General features: G+C 41.3%; 1 protein-coding gene across 6 annotated transcripts in view; it reads right to left on the bottom strand.

Annotated features, from left to right (window-relative positions):
• The window catches only part of TNRC6A (trinucleotide repeat containing adaptor 6A), a 171514-nt gene that overhangs the window by 65724 nt on the left and 87960 nt on the right, over positions 1–17830 (bottom strand). For all 6 annotated transcript variants that reach the window (XM_087815850.1, XM_087815853.1, XM_087815851.1 and 3 more), the window contains one exon: positions 866–953. In XM_087815850.1, coding sequence (XP_087671976.1) covers positions 866–953 — 88 coding nt within the window. The remainder of the gene's footprint in view (positions 1–865; positions 954–17830) is intronic.

Raw genomic sequence — 17830 nt, 5'->3', positions numbered from 1 at the left:
CAAAAATTAAAGTCATAATTTTTCATTAGAACACAGAAATGGAACAGTAATTTCATAGGGTCTTTTAGAACACATTAAGAGCCTTGAATCCTTGATGCTGTAAATGAGAGTCAGCTTAGTTAGCCGCCATGAGCCTTTAGTATTAATTTGTAAACATTTTTGTAATTATGAACATAACCTCTTATTTTTTGCTATTTGGATTGCTTTAATTAGTTTCTGACGATGTACCTCTCTAGGTTTTGCAACAACTTAGATTTATTTAAAATATCCTGACGTAAACTGCAAATTTTAAAAATCAGTCCAGATACTAAATAAAAAATGAAAAGGAAATTGACATTTTATTTCCTATTATGTGCATTACTGTTTCCTTTATTACACATTCCTGTATTACTTTATTTTTCCATTGTGTATTAGTATGTGTATGTAATACATTACCTCCTTTCATTTCTCATTTTACAAAACATAAGAAAACTTTTAAGGCCTAGAGAGGCTAAAGTGTACAGCCACACTGCCCTGCATGCCATACGGGAGGGCCGGGTTTCAAACACCTCTATGTAGCTACCAATTCCACACACTTCTCACTTACAAAGTGATGGATTATGAAAACCTTGCAACAGCTAATTGAAAGAGAGAGGCCTATATAAAGCACTTACCTTTAAAAAGCTACTGGCAAGATTAAATAACTATATCTTAAAATTAAATTGTATGCATCTATCAAGTTACTATATATGCACAAAGACATTAAAAGGTAAAACGAAACTCCACTGAAGTTTAAACATTCAATCAAGTGCTTTAAAAGTGCAGTAAGAAGAGTTCTACATCCAAAGGTGATAAGCGGCGTATAGAAAGTTTGTACGTATACTACCTTCTTTTGAGCAGCTTCCTTCTTTTTCTTGTCGTCTTTTCTCTTTTTCTTTTCTTCCATCAACTGTTCTTCTTCTTGCACTAAATCCCTGAACCATACAGTTGCAATTAACTTTCCCACAGTGTATTAAGAAGTACAAACAATGTTGCATACAAATTCATTTTCGCTCTATTAGAAGACATGGCAAATTATTCTTTTATCATTCACTGAAATATACACAAATTGCAGCCTAAGTCTAACTAGACAGCCAGGATACAGTACCTTCTTCAGTAAGCCACATGCAGTAGAGCTTTTACCTTAATGTCATACCAAGGAAGACAACCTAAAATTAGCAAACGTTACATCAGGAAACAACTCTAGAATGGAAACATCATCACGTGAGGCAGTTACCTTGCTTCTGGCCCCGACTGTCAATTATTAGTAGTTAATGGCAATGCCTGGAACCACCCCACGATCCTCTCCTGCCCCAGTATCTGGGGTATCTGTGGCTGTGCTTGCTCTTAAGAGCTTTATAGCTATCTTTAGAACATAAGTTATTCATATATAGATGATGTATTTCAGCATTACAATAATTTCACATTCTATAAGCATTCCAACTATTCTATAAATACTGGAGAAACAATAATGCATTCATTAAATAAGCTAGTTTCAATTCTTAAAATCACAAATACGCAAACTTGCCAAAAGAACCTCTGGCTCAGGATTTCAAAATGACAGACTGGGCAAATGTGTCTGCCCCTTCCTTTCCATTCTACCTTACTGAAATGATAAGGGAAAGATAATAAATCTATTCAGAGCTGAGAACTAAACAACAGCAAAAGAAGCTCGAACCCAAGAACAAACAAAAAAGTCCTAAATGAATGTCTGTGCCATCCTCTGGTGACACTCTAGAGAGGCTCCAAGATCAGAGCAGGGAGAGCAGAAATTGGAACGGAGCAGAACTGCCTAAGGACTCTAAAGGCCACGCAACTCCCCCCACGCACTTTCTATTCCCATGCCTGCACGGCTAACGATGCAGCCGCATTTGAATCCAGCCTAAAACCAAAGAAACGCTTTCTAAAGACTCTAAACCACAAATTTTAAACATACTAAATTAAGACTTTACTGAGTAAAGATGTATTCCAGCTCCCAGTGTGGCACCTGACAAATAAAAGGTGTTTAAAAATTTTAAAAGAAACTAAATCTTCTTATTGAAAACTACTGCCACTCCCCTCCCTCACACCCTAAAGTGAAGCCTGCCAACCACACCCCTACACACAGAGCTCAGCATCAGCTCCCCGGTATGAGGGAGGAGCCCACAGGGTAATAAACGCTAAGCAAAGTTAAGGGAAACCCACTCCAGTTATCTACATTAACTGCCATACAGTCTAGAACCTAAACCTTCATTCATAATATCAACAGACAACCAAAAATCATCAGATACCTAAAGAAAATGAACACACAAAGAGAAAGCACCTAAACTCTGCCCTGAGGAAGCTTTTCAGAGGGGAGGTTATGAGCATCAGACAGACAAGGAGAGATTCAAGGGGCGTGAGCTAGAAGCTAAGATGAGAGAGGCAAATAACATAAGAAACTTGAAGGGGTGCTGTGATGACCTGAGGTGAGATTACACGAAACTCCAGCTGGCTGTGCGGATGGAGGAGACAGTGGCCAGCTGAACGAGCGACACTGCGTACGACCAGTGGTCACTTGGTACAGTGAAAGGTGATGGCTAAGATCACTCACACGTTGGAGGAAGAGGGTGACTACTTGTTACATTTCGTTGTCATTAGTCCCGAGCAGAACTGTCACGCGGCTAACAAGAGTAGCAGAACATATTGGTGCCAACTGTAACCACGACTCCCTCACTCTCACTGCCATCCTGGAAAGTCAGGGACCAAAGCAGCCACAGCACACGAGAGGAAGAATATGGTTAGGAAGCAAAGGTAATTAAGTTACATCAGCGTCTGTTACCCATCAAAGCGGATGACTAGCTCTAAACGCCTGACCATCTTCAGTCTCAGTTTCTGTGGTACACTGCAGTCCACATCTACTTCCTACCCCTTTCATAAGAATTAACGAGGACCAGCTACTCAGCACAGTGCCTGCAGGAAGCATTCAAATGCCCAGTCATGAACTCCTCTCACCAATTCTCAGTGGCAACCCAAAAACTGCATTTATTCTACTTTTCTCAAGATACTCCAAGCATTTATTATGTAGAAAGGTCAGGCGTCCTCAGCACTCGCGCTCTGGGTCCTGGGGTTCATAGGCACACCCTTCTCTAATATTCTTCTGTGTCTCTAATTTTACTCCATAGGATGTTACCTTACCATCTATCTGCAATTTTTTCCTCCCTTCTCAAACTCCATTTTTAAAGCTTTTTGATGAGGTTAAGCAAGTGTTTCCCTGGCGAACAATGGTCTCTTTAGTACTTAAAAGGAAATACTACAATATCAGCTGATATGTAAGCACAGGGATAAAAGTTTCATCATCAAGGCCAATGAACCACTTTCCCCACATCTCCATCAGAAAGCCAACTGGAAAAATATACACAAATATTCTACCTGAGCCGAAACACTTCAGCCTTCAGGACTTAAATGCCTGCTGAGATTCATTTAAGACATCTGGCTCTATTATTTACAGTGTCTATAAAAGGAGTAAGGTAGACGGACCTGAGAGGCCTAAGTGATCCATCCTATTTGACACATGCTTTACAAAGACAAGGTTCCAGGCAGCAACTGTTCCTCCCCTGAAGGTCAGAAGAAGGGACCTGAAAACCTGCGGGTTCTGGGCCCAGGAATGAGAACAAAGCCCTCAGTGATTAGCGTTGGTGACCATGTGGGTACTTTAGGGATATTTTCTCATTTATTCATCACTTTTTAAAAAACTGAACCTCAAAAAGGTTAAGTGACTTGTCCGAAGTTCTATAGCTAGTGCAGGGTGGAGTCAAGATTCAGATCTGCTTCTCAGAGTCATGGTCTCCCCGGCCCTGCTAACAAGCCTGCCTTGGCCCCTCCGTGCACAGCCAAGGCCCCTGGAGGCAGCCACACACAGTGATCGCTGGGAGCTGTGCAAAGGGTCCTAAGAGCCAAAAAGTGGACAGCTTCTGAAAGCAGCCAGCACCAAAGTACCTCCCAGGAGGCACAGGACCGGCGCCCAGACAGTCGGCCTCAGTCAACGTGAGAGCAGGACAGAGGGAGCTCCCGCGGGCACTAAGCCTGCTGGGGCGGAAACGCCACTTTGCTTTCATTCTTTCCCCATTACTTTCTTTATTTTTATCGTTTATTATTTTTCCTCTTTTTCCCCCCATCTCTTACTCTGTCTGTTTTTCGTCTTCTCTCTTTTCCCTTTCATAACTTCCTCTCTTCTCTGTACAGCTCCCTTCTCCCACCTCCTTGTTCTTTCCTCTCCCTTCTTTCCTTTCATACTTTTCCCTTCCCCTTTTTTATTCTCATACTTTTTCTTTCCTGTACTTTTCTGACTAGCACCCTCTTTTCCCTTTCCTAATTTCTCTTTTCTTCTGTGGTTGTTTCTGCTGCTGTTGCTTTTTGTAAGTTTCTGACTTGTCCCTCGTTTCTGTTGCTCTGTCAGCACCTGTACATCAGCTGCGCGACCCGGTCGGGGTTGAGCCTCACAGCCAGCCAGCCGGGGGGGAGATCCCACCCACGAACGGGACAATACAATCAAGACCCAATTACAGGAGAGGGGAGACAAATAACCCACACAACGGACATTCCTAGAGCATCCAGCGCAGGAATCGAAGAGACCGCACCCTTGGGCTCCACGCGACACCTGCCGCATAAGGCCACCCAGAAGGACTGGGCGTCACGGCACTTCTACCTAATACATAGAAACAAACACAAAGAGACAGCTAAAATGTTGAGACAAAGAAACAACCCCCAAATGAAAGAAAAGGAAGGCCCCCCAGAAAAAGAACTAAATGAAATGGAGGCTAGCAACTTATCAGATGTAGAGTTCAGAGTAAGGGTTACAAGGATGCTCAAGAAACTTTAGTGAGAACTACAAGAAACTTAGTGGGAACTACATCAGCATGAAAGAGACAGAAAACATGAATAAGAAAGAGTCAGAAATGAACGCCGTATCTGACACCAAGAACACACTGGGAGGCATTAACGCAGGCTGGATGAAGCAGAGGGTCAAATCTGCGATTTGGAAGACAAGATAGAAAAAACACCCAATTAGAGCAGCAAAAAGAATTTTAAAAACAGGAGGATAGTTTACAGGAACTTTCAGACAACATGAAACGTAACAACATCTGCGTCACAGGGGTGACATAAGAAGTGAGCAAGAAATAAAAAACCTGTTTAAAGAAATAACGACAGAAAATTTCTCGAACCTGTTGAAGGAAAAAAAAAAAAAAATCACACAAGTTCAGGAAGCACAGAGTTCCAATCAAGATGAGCCAATAGACCCACTGCAAGACATGTTATAATTCAAATGACAAATGTGAGACTCTTCAAGGCAGCAAGAGGGAGACAGCAAGTTACCTACAAGGGAGCACCCATTAGAATGTCAGCTGATTTCTCAACAAAACACTTTAGGCCAGAAGGGATTGGCATGAAATATACAAAAGTAATGAAAAGCAAGAACCTGAACTCGAGACTACTCTATCCATCAAAGCTATCATTTAAAATTGAAGGTGGAATAAAGAGGTTCCTGGATTTAAAAAAAGGCTAAAGGAGTACATTACCACTAACCCAGTATTGCAGGAAATGATTAAGGGACTGCTTTAAGAAGATAAATTAAGGAAAACATGTGAAGAAAAAATGGCAGTAAATAAGTAGCAATAAATAAAGAACATATATATATAGCCTGCAGACAAAGACAACAGTACGGTGAGGGCCAAGGCGGGCTGGGCATAGTTGGGCAAAGGGTGGAAAACGGGGGAAATCTGCAAAAGTGGCTCCCTCCAGGAGCCACAGAGAACCAACCCTTTTCCTTCAGCACATCCACAATCCTTTTATTTCCTTCCACCTTTTACAAGAACACATAATGGAATGTACTGTGAAAACACAAAGCATTAGGGTCCTAAGAGGCACAGGGGTGTGATCAGGGGCAAGAGCAGCAAAAGAACCAAAGGCCAAGACTGAACAGCCACTGGTTTTGACAAGAGGGAACAGGCACTGGTGGTCTTTAAGACAGCAATTCCAGTATTTTTTATTTTGTGAATGTGTGTGGGAGGGTGATGTGGCAGAAACAACTAGGCCACAACTAGTGAATAGCTAAGCTCTAAGGTCCCACATTTGAGGAATTCAATAGTTTATTTTTAAATAAGAAATAGAAGGTATCTAGAAAGCTATCAGAAATGAGCAAAAATGTCTTTCAAAAACCTCATCAGGAAAAATGCAAGGTGCATGACAGAGTACCCAGTACGCTACCATTTGTGTAAAAAGCAAGAAAGAGAGTATGTATTCATAGTTGTCTGTATATGTATAAAAATGACCCTGAAAAACAGCAAAGAAACTAAGTGATTGTGGGGGAGGGAGCAGGAGGAAAGAGGTGGACTGGGGACGAGAGATCTCACTATATAAATCATATTGGTTACATGATTTTTTACTTTAAAAAAATATATATGTTTTTATTGATTTCAGAGAGCGGAAGGGAGAGGAGAGATAGAAGCATCAATGATGAGAGAGAGTCATTGATCGGCTGCCTCCTGCACACCCCCGCTGGAGATCGAGCGCGCAACCCAGACAGGTGCCCTGACCAGGAATTGAACCACGACCTCCCAGTTCCTGGGCCGATGTGCAACCACTGGGCAATGCTGGCCAGGCTGATTTTTGACTTTTGATTGCTTATATAATTAATTGTATTGATGGATTTTCTAGTATTGAACCAAACTTGCATTTGCTAGTCTAAAACCAACTCAATGTTTAAAATAAGCTGCTGGGTTTCCTTTCTAATAAGGCAAACAAAAGCTACAATGCTATGCCACTTTTTTTTTTTTTTTTTTTACTAATTTTAACTGGCAAAAATGTTGAAGAGTAATAATATCCAATGCTAGCAAGAATGAAATTTAAGAGGTTCTCTCTTATATTGCTGGTAGAAAATTCCTAAACTTCTTGGAAAGTATTGCAGTAATAACTTTAACAATTAAAGTCAGACACATTCTAACCAGATACCCATTCGTCAGCATGTGTCCTATAATAATATAGTGCTAGTGCATGAAGCCATATGCATAGGAAAGTTCACTGCAAGGTTCACAAGAACCGAAGAGCAGAAAAACACTGAATGTCCATCCATATAGAAATGTCTGTCACATCATAGATAGCATATTGTATTGAAAAGGAGTTCATCTGGTTATTAATTTGAAGGAATGGTCCTAACCTATTATTAAATGAAAAAAGCAAGTTGCAGAACTGTGAATGTTATCCATATTTTTAAGTTGTCTGTATGTTTAAGTTGTCTTGTATAAGTTTATACAAGATATGAGGAAAATACCCTTTCAAATTATAAACATCAGAGTAAACCTCACAACTGGACTAAGTATTAAGGGCAATTAAGATTTTTTTAAATGTATGCAAAGTATGCATTTCTATAAATTAGTACAAAATTTTAGACACTATAATGTCTAGGATTTGTTTTCACTACTCTGGGCCCTCCCCCCAAAAAAGAAAAAGAGGAGGAAAGTAAAACAAGATTGACAAAATGTGAGCATTCGCTGAAGGTGGGTAATGTTCTGTTCTATTTTTGTGCATGTTCGAAATTTTCCATAATAAAAGACCAAAAAATACCCCACCCCACAACGAAAGCTTCCGGACTAATAACTAAAGGTAACAATGAGGGAAATTAGAGACAAAGAAGTCGGAGATGGGTGTCACTACCATGAGTCTCAGGACCCAGAGAATGGGTAAGCCAAGTGTCCAAATGGCAACAGAAACACACCTGTCCTTCCTGTCCTGTGCTTTCTGATGTTTGCCGGTCACTTTTTCCTACATCCCAATATGAACATGAGTAAAAGCAATCACTTCCAAAGGGCACTCCTGTAAACAGCTGTTGGGAGTATGGATAGCACAGGCCTCTGGTAAGCAATGTGAAAGCATCTATTAACACTAAATTTTTAAATGTCACTATGTTATGACCCATCAATTCCAATCTAAGCCTCTAGAAAAAGAATTGTTCAAAAATAAATACTGTAAAATAATAGTCTAAAAGCAAATCAGTAGGAAAAAGTTAAAGCAGGATGTATTCATACCAGGGAGTACTACTCAGTAGTTCAAGATCCCCACGTGCACAGACGAGTTAACACAGCAGGCTGGAGAACATGACCAGGTCAGCCCCATCATTCCCTAACGGATTAGGGGAACTGTAAAAGCAATACGGCTTATGCTGAAACCTGCTTTCCTTCTGGGAGTTTGGAATTTCGGTGTTAGGCAGAGGCCACCTACGTGTCCAGCTCCTAATAGAAAACTGGGGCACTGAATCCATAATCTGCATCTCTGTGGACATTTTAAGCATGCTGTCCTAATTTGATGCTGGAGAAATGAAGAACATCCTGGGAGATACCACAGGGAAAGGACTCGGAAACATGACCTAGCTGCCTCTGGATTTTGTTCCATGTGCCTTTCCCTCTGCTGCTCTGGTGTGTATATTCTCACTGTAATGAGCCACAGTCACGACTCTAGGCAGAGTCCCATGAGCCTTCCAAGTAAATCATCACACCTGAGGGTGGACTGGGGATCCAGACAAACATGGCTTTACAGAGAAAGAACTCTAAAACACAACACTGAGTCAAAAGGTCGAGGTCCAGTTGTAGCTATATCATTTGTCAGAAAAACAAAAAGAAAACCCCATTAAAAAAAAGAACACATTTTCACCCTGGCGAGTTTGGTTCAGTGGTTAGAGTGTCGGCCTGCAGACCGAAGAGTCTCAGGTTTGATTCCAGTCAAGGGAAAATACCTTGGTTGCAGGCTCTGATCCCCGGCCCCAAGTGAGTGATGTGTGTCTCTCACATCGATGTTTCTCCCTCCCTCCCCTCCATGTCTTTGTCTGTCTCTCCTTGTCTTTCCCCCTTCCAATTTCTCTGAAAAGCAATGGAAAAAATATCCTCGGGTCAGGATTAAAAAAAAAGAACACATTTTCCACAGCGGAGTAGGGAAGCAGAGGAGAGCAGACCCTCAGTGTGCCTAGATGAGCTGATTCTCTGCATCCAAATAATTTTAAAATAACCTACACAATGTTTAATCAATAAACCAGTAAGAATGTGCTTAGGGAGTCCTATAAACCAAGCAGTCTGCTGTGCACTGGGAAAACCCAAGTAGAAAACATGATTTTAAACTACAATTCTACAGAAACAACAGAACACACCTGAAATAAGGGAGCAAGCAACCATTTGGAAAAGACGTAATCAGTTTAGGAAGAGTGAGACACACATGTGAGCTGTTCTAGCTATGGAAGGCCTCCCGGAGCAGTAAGAGGTTGATCTGGGTCTGGAAGAAGAGGCAGGATTTCTACAGGCAGAGAGATGGGCCTTTCTAGGCAAAGGGCACAGTAGGTCATGGACACCAGCAAAGCAAGGACACTTGTCAGTATGACAGTTTTTAGAAACCAGTATTGACAGAGATGAAAAAGGGAGGAAAAGTATTGGGTAAAAGTAGGAAATCAATTCACTAAACAGGGGAGAAGACTGTTGCAGTCATCCAAGTAAATATGTAACGTCCTGAACCACGATGGTGGCAGCAGAAATGAAAAGCAAAGAATCAATCCAAGATAATCATAAGAAACTGAAACAGATGACAGTATTAATGATGACAAAAGAGAGCTGTATGAATGAAAACTCCAAATTTTAAAAAGCAAAAATTTAAACATGGAGCCTTTGCTGTTACAAATGATAATAGTGGACAAAAGGCTAGATGTTCCCATCCTGCTTTGGGAAACAGAAAATAGGGGCAACTTTGCAGAAGGCCCAACTGGCCTCTCAGTCAGCAGCTTCACCATAAGCCAGCTCCCCTCATACAGAAGCCAGCTGTATGTTACACTAGCTATAAAAATACATTTCACACATTCCAGCCTCCCTGCTTCCCTTTTTCTACTTGCCAGCCCCCCCTTTCTCCTCTTGTCTTCCTACACCAAATAACCAAAGCAAGACTAGCACAACGCAACAGGAAGTCATTAGTAACCTTCAAAACTGTAATTGCACCAGAGAGAGATGGAACCCCAGCTGCAGCAAAAATAGGTTAGTGTGCCCGGCTGGCGTGGCTCAGCGGTTGAGCATTGACCTAGGATCCACGAGATCAAGCTTCGATTCCTGGTCAGGGCACATGCCTGGGTTTTGGGCTTGATCCCCAGCAGGGGGCGTGCAGGAGGCAGCTGATCAATGAGGACTCGCTCATCACTGATGTTTCTTTCTCTCTCCCTCTCTCTTCATCTCCTTGAAATCAATAAAGACATATTTTAAATAAATAAGTTAGTAAATAAGTAGGTTAGAGTGAAGCCAGGGGTTTGCATCAGTTTTTCATAAACTTTGGCAGTGGTATAAAGCAAATAGGATAAAAATGAAGGTTTTTGGATTGTTTTAAAAATAAGGCGAACTCACTTATTTGGAGGTAAAAAAGGGGTTTAGGGAATAAAGGTATCAGAGAAGGTGATAATAGATGATGTGACATGAGAGAGGCTAGTTAACAGTCACAGGTAGTTTATATCTGCAAACACGAGGGTACTTAAATAAAATTCATACATCCATAAAATGGAACACTATGTGGTTATTAAAAAGATAAAGAAGGTTCCACTTTCTGTTAATGAAAGGATCTAGAAGGTGTATAGTTAATTGGGGGGAAAGGTAGGTTCAGTATGTTACCTTTTGTGTTTAAAAGGAGGGAAAAAAGAAGATATATCCCTATGTGCTTGTATTTGCATAAAGGAATTCTGGAAGCACACACACACAGACTAATAAAAATACCTATTTGTGACAGGAGCATGGGGAGAAAGGGGATGAGACAGGATGGCAGCAATATTGTGCATGTCTAGATAGTACTTGATTCTGACCATAAAGCACAGGCAGAAAGCTTGGCTTTGGAGGCACACGGGTGGTAGTAAGAAGTCAACATACCTTCCTCTTAAAAATTAAGGCAAAATAGGATACGAAGAGTTGGCAGTGAGGATCCAGATACTACATAATCGGGATCTCTTCAAAAAGGAGGCTGAGCTTGAAGGGGGCTTCCAATAGCCCCATAATCTGAGCAATAAATACAGTAAGTCCTCACGTAATGTAGTCAATAGGTTCTGCAACTTGAAGCAAAATGGCGTATAACGAAACCAATTTTACCACAGGCCACTTGATATAAATGAGTTAAGTTGCTACAGCATCTCATCAATATTATAACAAAATGATTACATTTAAGAACTTGCTGTAATGCTAGTAAAGGGGTACAACCCACTGAATAAAATAAGAACCCACTAGACCCTAACGATATTAACTGATGAGTGGACAAGTAAATAGGGTAAAGAGAAAGGTCTTACAGTAGAATGTCAACTAATGTAGAAAGAAAAATAGGCTTAGAAAACCACTATTTGGCAATCCACCGATTCGCTCAAAAATCTTGATGAGAAACAAAATACCTACAGTCTCCCAACAATATAAGTATGAATTACAAAGGGAAAAACACTAACTTTAAGTGACAAAACCTGACATACCACCTTAACCAAGTACAGTTGAAGTTACCATGATCGGTAATAAGATAAATTGACATCATGAACCTCCTGGCATGATGCACTAAACAAAACACAACATCAGGTCTGTGCTGTTCCTACCAAAAATGCACAACCTGAATCTAACCGAGAGGAAACCCCAGACAAATACAGATTTAAAGGGTATTCTATCAAATAACTAGCCTGTAGTTTCTAAATATCAAGGTCTTCAAAAACAAAAGAAAGACTGGGAAACTGTTCCAAAAAGTGGATAACTAAATGAACATGAAAAACAGATGCAACCTGTGTTCCTGGAATGAATCGCAAACCAGAAAAAAAATTATTTGCTCTAAATGGCATCATTGAGACAACTGGCAAAATGAGTAACATCTGTAGATTTGCTTTAAGATTGTACCAATATTACTTTCCCAATTTTGATAATGGTACTGTAGTTATTTTAAAAAGTCTTTGATTTTTACAAGTAGTTAAGCTTTTAGGGGTAAATGTACGTCACATCTCAAAGCTACTCTCAAGCAGTTCAGAAAAAAATGTGCGTGTGTAAAAGGAGAGGGAGACAAAGCAGGTGCGGTTAGGTGCTATGGCTGAGGAACAGAGGTGAAGGCTATTCAGGAATCCTTTGCTCTATTCTTACAAAATTCTTCTAAGTCTGAAATTATTTTAAAACAAAAAGCTCAGGTTGAGGACAGCTGGTGAGACTAGAAATCACCCCACCATAATGACAGAAGCATTCTACAGTTTACAACATGCTCTGAGATACCCTCCGTTTTGAACCCACCGCCCTGAAACACAGAACTGACATATTTCCATCTGAAACGTAAGCAAACTAAGAATCGGAACGTCTACGTGACTTGTGTGGTACAAGGCAGTGGTAAGGCTGACCCAAACCCGGTTTGCTAAATCACCATCCTAAATTCTACACCTCTTTTGAGGTTTATCTTAATGACTGGTTACTTTCCAACTCATACAAACCTCACCCTTGACCTCTAATTAAACAATGCTCATTTTCTAATTATTTCAGATGTTAATCTCACTCTTCCACATGAGAATAATTGCAGCTCTGGGAACAAAAACCAGTTCTACTTGTACTGTGCTCCCGTCGGCACTCAACGAATGCCAATTCCTGCTTCCTTGCTTCTACCAGACTCTAGCCCCACTACCACCACTGACCATCCATCCTTCACCCATATGCTACTTCAAGGACCAGTTTAAATCCAATCTATCTAAAAACAAGCATTTCCCTTCAGCACAGCACACAGTTCAGAGCTCTGACTCCAATGGCAAAGAGAAGTGGGCTTAACTCTCAACTCCACTGCCTGCTGTGTTAGCGAGCTATTTATTTTCTCTAACATCATCTCCTCATCTATGAGTGGTCTCAAACTACCTCCGTTGTTTAAAGATTAAATTAGGTAACGCAGAGCAAGGGCTTAACAGATGCACATAATAAGTGTACATTAACGTTAACTACAAGACACCAAATACAAAACACTGTACCAGGCTAGGCTGCAACCAAGGAAGGGAGAGCACAGAGTAGAGAAGGGAATTGCCACCTCTTAAAACTGCTATCATCAAAACAGCAAGGTCAGAAGTGTCCCTGAGGACACGGGGAAAAGGGTACTCTTGTGCACTATTGGTGGAAATGTAAATTGGTTTACCTACTATGGAAAGAAATATGGAAGGTTTTCAAAAATTAATAAGACAACTACCAATGACCCAGCAAAACCACTACTGGCTATATATCCAAAGGAAATGAAAACGGTATCAGAAAGATATCTGCACTCTCATGTTTACTGCAGCATCATTCACGATGGCTAACGTACAGAAATAACCTAAGTGTGTGCCAACGGATGAAGAGGTGAGATAGAGAGACACACACATACACACACACACTGTAATACTCTTCAACCATGAGGAAGGAGGGAATTCTGTCGTGTGTGGCAGAATGGAAGGACTTGAGAGCACTACGCTAAGTAAAGTCAGTCAGAGAAAGAGAAATGCTGTATATCACTTATGCGTGAAATCTACAAAAGCTGAACCTGTAGGAACAAGTGGTTACCAGGAAGGGAGGGACTAAGGAGACATGGGTAAAGGGTAAAACTCGCAACTAGGAGAGGAACAGGGTCTGAGATCTAATGCACGGAACAGCGACTACAGACAACAACACCTTAGCATATATTTCAAAGTTGCAAAAAGACTAGGTCTTAAGTGCTCTCATCACACACACACAAAATGTTAACTATGTGACACGATAAAGGTGTTAGCTAATGATCTGGTGGTAATCATACTGGACTCATCAAATGCATCACACCACCACCTGGACACCTTCAACTTACACCAAGTTAGACGTCAATTATTTCTCAACTAAAAAAAAAATGCCACACAAGGGCAGTGCACTAATAACCATGGGGGGGGGGAAAGGAATTGATTTTACTTGTTAATCATACTGTAAAAAGCTGAAAAATTTTAGGAAGAAAATGAAACTCAATATACAAAAGCAATTACTATAGTAGAATGAGGTGGGTACCAAACCAATACCTCAAGACCCCAAATTCCAGATTCCAAACCACGTACCAGATACCAAAAGAAGACAAAGATCACAGGAAAACTAAAGATCAATAGCCTTTTGCATTCGAATACAAACCCTCAAAGAAGACTAGTCAATCTTAGTTAGCAACATAAAAAGGACGATACACTATTCCAAGTGGGATTTATCCCAGAAATGCAAGGTTGGTAAAACGTATGAAAATCAACCCATGTAATACAACATATTAACAGAATGAAGGAAAAACCTACATGATGATCTCAACAGACATAACAGACAAAACCCAACACCCTTTCATACTAGACAAAACCACTTAAAGCAGGAAAAGAGGGAAACTTACTTTCTTTTTTGTTTCCTCACCTGAGGATACGTTTATTGATTTTAGGGAGGGAGGGAGGGAGAAATCTGTGTGACAGAGAGACACTGATCGCCTCCCACAAGCACCTGGACGGGGGATTGAACCCACAACCTTTTGGTGTATGGGTGACACTCCAGCCAACTGAGCCACCTGGCCAGGGCTAGAAGGACACTTGCTTTCTTTTTTTTCTAATCTTCACCTGAGGATATTTTTTCCCACTGCAGTTCAGAGAGAGTGGGAGGGAGAGAGAGAGGGAAACACCGATGTGAGAGACACACTGACAGGCTGCCTCCCCCACGCACCCTGACCAGGGCCAGGGATCGAGCCTGCAACTGAGGTACGTGCCCTTGACCGGAACTGAACCCAAAACCCTTCAGTCTGAGGGTCGATGCTCTGACCACTGAGCCAAACCGGCCGGAGCAGAAGGAAACTTTCCTAACTTAATAAAGGGCATCTACCAAAAGCCCACAGCTCACATCATGCTTATTTTTAAGACTGCGTGCTTTTCCTCTAAGATTAGAAACAAGACAAGGATGTCTGCTTTTACCACTTCCATTCAACACTGCACTGTAATGTAGCTTCTAGTCAGAAAAACTGGGCAAGGAAAATAAATAAAGGGCACCAAGACTGGAAAGGAAGTTAGAAAACTATCTCTACTCACAAATGACATGATTTTATATAGAGAAAGTTCTAAGGAACACACACACTCTATTGGAAACAGGAAAGGAGTTCAGCACAGATGCAGGATACAGGATCAACATACACAAATCAATTTCCTGATGTGTGACAACACGGATGATCCTTGAGGATATTATGCTAAGTGAAATAAGCCAGTCACAAAAGGACAAACTTACATGCAGCATGTGGAATAAATTTATAGAGACAGAAAGTAGAATAGTGGTTGCCAGGGGTTGAGGAGAGGGGCGAATTTTGCAAGATGAAAAGACTTTTGGAGATGGGTGGTGGTGATCACTGCACAACACTGTGAATGTGCTCGATATCACTGAAATGTGCACTCAAAAATGGTTCAGATGGTAAACCGGATATACCAACATTTAAAACTTTTGTGCATGCACAGCTGGGCGTGGCTCAGTGGTTGAACGTTGACCTAGGATCCAAGTGATCGGGGTTCGATTCCTGGTCAGGGCACATGCCCGGGTTGCGGGCTCGATCCCCAGTTGGGGGCATGCAGGAGGCAGCCGGTCAATGACTCTCTCATCATTGACGTTTCTGTCTCTCTCTCTCCCTCTCCTTTCCTCTCTCTGAAATCAATAAAGATGTATTTAAATAATAATAATAATAATAATAAAATAAAACTTTTGTGCTTCAAGGGACAACATCAAGTGAAAAGGCAACCCATATAATGGGAGAAAATACTTATAAATCACTTGTTTAATAAAGGACTTGTATCTAGAACATGTGAAAAATTCTTACAACTCAACAATAAAAATATAACCAAATTTAAAAATGGGCACATTTGAACAGCCATTTCTCCAAACTAGATACACATTGGCTAATAAGTACATAAAAAGATGCTCATCATTAGTCATTAGAGAAATGCAAATCACAGCCACAAGGAGATACCACTTCCCACCACGACAGCTACAATCAAAAAGAGCACGGACAAGCCCTGGTGCGAAGGTGGAGAACAGAACTGTCATTGCACTGGTGGGAACGCACATGGCGCAACGGCTTTGGAAACAGTCTGGTAGTGCTTCAAAAAGTTAAACAGGGTTACCATATGCCCAGCAATTCCACTCCTAGGTATATGCCCAAGAGAATCGACAACATATGTCCCACAAACACTTATATACAAATGTGCATGGCACCATTTGTCATAATAGGCAAAAAATGAAAACCACCCTGGTGTCCACCTGATGAATGGAGAAACAAAATGCACCACAGCCACACAATGAAGTACCTCCAGCCCACAGGAGGAACGGGGTGCTGACACACACAACATGGGTGAACTCTGAACACATGCTAAGTGAAACAAGCAAGACACAAAAAGCCACATACTGTACAATTCCATTTACATGAAATGCCCAGTAGGCAAACCCATAGACAGAGTAGACGAGTGGTTGCCGGGGAGAGTGGGGAGTGAACGCTAACGGGCACAGGGGTTTGTTTCAGGGGTTATAATTATAATGTTCTGAAATCAAGGAGCTGTGATCATCTCACAACGCTGAACACACTGAAAACCACTGAATCATCTATTTTAAAAGGGTTAATATTATCTCAATGAAGCTGTTATAAAAAATTCAGGGAGAAATTGAAGGGAACCTTCAGAGAAAGAGGAGTTGAGGACAGGACAAGAGGTAGAGGGCATAAAGCTAAACAGATAAGCTGAGCACAGACTAGAGCGGGCTTAAACTCCAGAGTCACTAGGGAGTGGGCAAAGCTTTCCAAGAGCAGTGAGTGACGACAGGCCCAGAACTGTCACTTGAGGCGGCTAACCTGCAGCAGAGCAGAGAATGCACACGTATGTCCCCCCTCTTTACAAGTGAGTGTCTCACTCGCATGCCTCACGTTACCTATGGATTCACAAGTGAACAGCAGATAAAACCTATTTCTCTGATGTCCTCGGTATGGCCAATTATCAAAGAGTGGAATAATGCCTTAAAATCCATTTAAAATCAGTGCGCATTTAAGCACCACACAGCACTATTTGTGTTTTGGGAGGATATTTCAGAAGAAGAGAAAGAAGGGACTAAAGTCCACAAAACACAGATGTCAAAATTATAAACATATTCCAGGCAGCTGCTGAATAAATGCTAGCTGACTTAAAACCGCTCGTAAGAACAGCAAACGAGAGACTTGGTTTAACCTTGTTTGTTATTAGACAAAACCCAATCGATCACTGTTTGCAGAAAATATCTTGTAAGGTTCAAAGTGTAAATTCCGCACAGGTTCCAATCTGTTTTGAACAGTCCACTTGAACTGGAGTCAGCTGAGTCACCGCAACAGAACACACTACCCAGCACTGCTGAAAACGCAAAGTGCCGTCCCCATTACAGAGCAGAAATGCTGGGATCCCGCTTCACAGCCAACTGACAGAGTACGCAAATCATTTTAAAAATAAGACTTTACTAAAAATTTAAACTATATTAACTTCATATTCGTTTTGAAAAGAACGTTACTTTCTCTTTTAAATCTTAAAGTCTCTGGGACCCTCTGACATCCGGCCCCGCTGTGGGATTCAGGGGAGAACCCGTTTGGCAGCACGATGCCACTCTACCTTCCACAGGGCAGTCTTCCCAAGGGCGCACGCCACAAGCCCAGCTCTATGTTTCACCCTCTTACCAGGGTCCTAAGTTTATCCCTGGTGAAAGCTGAAAACAGGCAACTCTGATGTCCAACCACAAAGCTCCCTTCCAAATCTTACAACTGATCAATTTAAACCTGAAGACCTGAAATTATT

This window comes from Miniopterus natalensis, chromosome 3 (genome assembly GCF_054644295.1).
Source record: "Miniopterus natalensis isolate mMinNat1 chromosome 3, mMinNat1.hap1, whole genome shotgun sequence".
NCBI classification, from domain to species: domain Eukaryota; kingdom Metazoa; phylum Chordata; class Mammalia; order Chiroptera; family Miniopteridae; genus Miniopterus; species Miniopterus natalensis.
This window is presented reverse-complemented; position numbering and strand designations above follow the sequence as displayed.